The 3,901-nt window shown below is 36.6% G+C and overlaps 1 protein-coding gene across 1 annotated transcript in view; it reads left to right on the top strand.

The window, feature by feature from the left end:
- LOC111083745 overlaps positions 1-3,901 on the top strand; it is a gene marked incomplete at its 5' end in the record, with an annotated part of 15,853 nt that overhangs the window by 1,426 nt on the left and 10,526 nt on the right. The window contains 2 exons of the mRNA XM_022380414.1: positions 3,046-3,100; positions 3,463-3,726. Of these exons, the coding sequence (XP_022236122.1) occupies positions 3,046-3,100; positions 3,463-3,726 (319 nt within the window). The remainder of the gene's footprint in view (positions 1-3,045; positions 3,101-3,462; positions 3,727-3,901) is intronic.

The raw sequence follows: 3,901 nt of genomic DNA, 5'->3' as shown, positions 1-3,901 counted from the left end.
TAGATTGTAGTGAAAGTCTATGCTCGAGTGCTGTCTGCTGACTGGAATACAAGACACTTTCCATTGGGCCATATACTACGAGCAAAGAGGTCGTTCGCATCTTACTAAACAAATTCCGAATGAAACATCGTGACCCAAATCTTTATTATTTGGCAATGGAGGTGTGGATCAGAAAAACGGGTAAGAAATTAATTAATATAATTTTTTCGTAGAACCGTATTCCATGTACTCAATGGAGGTGTGGATCAGAAAAATGGGTAAGAAATTAATTAATATCATCTTTTCGTAGAACCGTATTCCATGTACTCAATGAAGGTGTGGATCAGAAAAACGGGTAAGAAATTATTTAATATCATTTTTTCGTAGAACCGTATTCCATGTACTCAATGGAGGTGTGGATCAGAAAAACGGGTAAGAAATTAATTAATATATTTTTTCGTAGAACCGTATTATATTTAAAACAACTTCAGTTTATTATTATTTTATAATGTTACGTGTAACCAAGTGTTCCAACGAATAGTGGGATTAACCGTAACATTATAAAGCCCCCACGGCTGAAAGAGCGAGCATGTTTGGCAGGACGCGGATTACCCGCGTTTTTTAAAGCGTTACATAATCATTTTTATACCCTCCTTCAAGGAATTATCGCGTGAATTGTTGTTAGATATGGTTTGTTTATTAAAATTCGTTTCGTAATGAAGAATTATAACTTCGCTTGAAGTCTCCCCCCCAGTAATCCATTGGATTATTTATTACTATTGTAATTGTTTACAATGATAGCAAATTAGCTGTACTCTCTCACAATGTAGAATTAAAATCAACAGTGGGCGTTTGGTTCTCACTTACAGTATCTTCAAGTTGTTTCCTGAAAGTTAAAAATTGTTTTGATTTTGTTGATTGACCATGATCTTGTTTTTGCACGTGCGGGTCACTAACCTTTAACTAGGCAATTGCCTAGGCAGACGTGAGTGTTCTCAAGGGAGGTGGGTGGGGGGGGTGTAGGCGTGAGCATCCGTGTCGGTTCCCATGCGGCAGAAAATTAGACTAATCAAGAAATGCTCACGCGCACAAAACCTTCTACATCCTTTGGGATGTGAAGGATTATCTTTGTATTTTCTGTAGATAATAATGTTCTTTGATATTCCTGAGAGACGATAATACTAATAACACGACGTAAATATATCATTCAAGCTTGGTTTCCATATTTTACATATTCTAGTCACTAAGATAATTATGTTGTGGCGTGTAAAAAAAAGCTGATATCGTAGAATATTTACAAGATTTAAAGGGCCAGGTGTTTAGGGCGCTCGACTCGCAATCTGAGGGTCGCGGGTTCGAATCCCCGTCACACCAAACATGCTGGCCCTTTCAGCCGTGGGGGCGTTATAATGTGACGGCCAATCCCACTATTCGTTGGTAAAAGAGTAGCCCAAGAGTTGGCGGTGGGTGGTGTTGACTAGCTGCCTTCCTTCTAGTTTTACACTGCTAAATTAGGGACGGCTAGCGCAGTGTAGCTTTGCGCGAAATTCAAAAACAAACAAACAAGAAAATAATCCGTAATTCTGTTTACGTTTTGCTTAACGATTCATGACTGTTTTTTATGTTAAAAATTTATCTGTTGAATTATTAATGTGTCTATTTAGTCTTCTAGGCGACTGAATTATTTCAAGTCTGATTTACGAACGCCTGCGTTCACGACTACTGTAATTTTCCGCAATTTAAGTAAGAAAACTTCTTCATTTCTCACGTGTGACCTTGATATTTTTAAAGGTCATTGTAGTGCAATACAATGAACCATCTGTCAAAACGACAGATGGGACGTAGTTCTATTATGTCCCAGTTTTACTCGCGAAGAGAAAAGCAACCTTGATCTTTTTAAGGGTCATTGTGGTGCACTGAAAGGAACCAACTATCCCAACAGTGAAGGGCCTGGCATGGCCTGAAAGTTAGGGTGCTCCTCTCACAATCTATGGGCCGCGGATTCGAATCTCTCTCACCGAACAGATTCACCCTTTCAGCTGTGAGGGCGATATAATGTGTTGGTGAATCCCACTATTCGTTGACAAAAGAGTAACCAAAGAGTCGTCGGTGGGTGGTGTTGACTAGCTACCATCCCTCTAGTATTTCACTGCTAGATTAGGGGCGCAGATAGCCCTCATGTAGCTTTGCGCGAAATTAAAAAACAAACAAACCGTACAGACGTGCAGCTAATCCAACGACATCAGTGTCTTTCACTAGGTTAATTTAAACCGAACAGAAAGAAAAATAGTTATTTACATTATATATATATTCCTACTTCAAGTCTTAAAAGTAAATCGTGCATATTAGAAGTAATAGGTTGTGAACAAGAAAGTGTACCTGTTGAAATAATAAGGCTTAGTTTTAATCAATAACACATTATTAATATAGACTAAGAATTAAATAATTAAAACACTTCTTTAGCAATCATACCTCACTGCTGCACTCACACGATCTAGCCGTTCTCTAAAGTTATATTCAAATTGAAAATGTCTGTCAGAATTAGCTATATTTGAGTTTTCGTTTGGTAGATGTAGTCATATTTGCTTTGTTTCTGTTTCGTAGACATTGTTGTTATACTTAGACTGTTTCTGTTTGATAGGTACTGTTGTTATATTTAAATTGTTTGTGTTTGGTAGACACTGTTGTTATATTTAGATTGTTTGTGTTTGGTAGACATTGTTGTTATATTTAGATTGTTTGTGTTTGGTAGACATTGTTGTTATACTTAGATTGTTTGTGTTTGATAAGTACTGTTGTTATACTTAGATTGTTTCTGTTTGATAGGTACTGTTGTTATACTTAAATTGTTTGCGTTTGGTAGACACTGTTGTTATATTTAGATTGTTTGTGTTTGGTAGACATTGTTGTTATATTTAGATTGTTTGTGTTTGGTAGACGTTGCTGTTATACTTAGATTGTTCTGTTTGATAGGTACTGTTGTTATACTTAAATTGTTTGCGTTTGGTAGACACTGTTGTTATATTTAGATTGTTTGTGTTTGGTAGACATTGTTGTTATATTTAGATTGTTTGTGTTTGGTAGACATTGCTGTTATACTTAGATTGTTTGTGTTTGATAGGTAATGTTGTTATATTTAGATTGTTTGTGTTTGATAGACATTGTTGTTATATTTATATTGCTTGTGTTTGGTAGACATTGTTGTTATACTTAGATTGTTTGTGTTTGATAGGTACTGTTGTTATACTTAGATTGTTTCCGTTTGGTAGACATTGTTGTTATATTTAGTTTGTTTGTGTTTGATAGACATTGTTGTTATATTTAGATTGTTTGTGTTTGGTAGACACTGTTGTTATATTTATTGCTTTTGTTAAAGATACGTAACAGTCCTTTCCGGCGCAAGATGTTCATACACTCAGTTAAGGTGTGTTTGGTTCGGTGATTTAGAATTTCCAAGAATGGATATCCAATTGTACTTGGTAGAATTGGAAAACAAAGGAATATGGATCAACTTGGAACACCAAGGACCATTCAGAAAGGACCTGCAACAAATCGAGTACTAGCCACGGTAAGCAAGCTACGGTGTCTTGTAACAGGTGAGAAGCCACGAACAAAAACGTCAGTGGCAAAATCTTTCTACATATCCCAGACAACAGTACAAAAGATAATGAAGAAGGATATTAATCATGAAAATGAGGCCAATAGGGTTTGGGTTCACCTAGAAAATCTGGAAGAGAGGCCAACAAGGTTTGGGTTCACCTAGATAACTTAGAAGTGAGGCCAAAAGGGTTTAGGTTCACCTAGATAATCTAGAAGTGAGGCCAACAGGATTTGGGTTCACTAACATAATTTGAAAGTGAGGCCAACAGGGTTTAGGTTCACCTAGATAATCTAGAAGTGATGCCAACAGGATTTGGGTTCA

Source organism: Limulus polyphemus, unplaced genomic scaffold (assembly GCF_000517525.1).
Source record: "Limulus polyphemus unplaced genomic scaffold, Limulus_polyphemus-2.1.2 Scaffold10998, whole genome shotgun sequence".
NCBI lineage: Eukaryota > Metazoa > Arthropoda > Merostomata > Xiphosura > Limulidae > Limulus > Limulus polyphemus.
The sequence above is the reverse complement of the archived record's forward strand: the minus strand, read 5'-3'. Positions and strand labels throughout refer to the sequence as shown.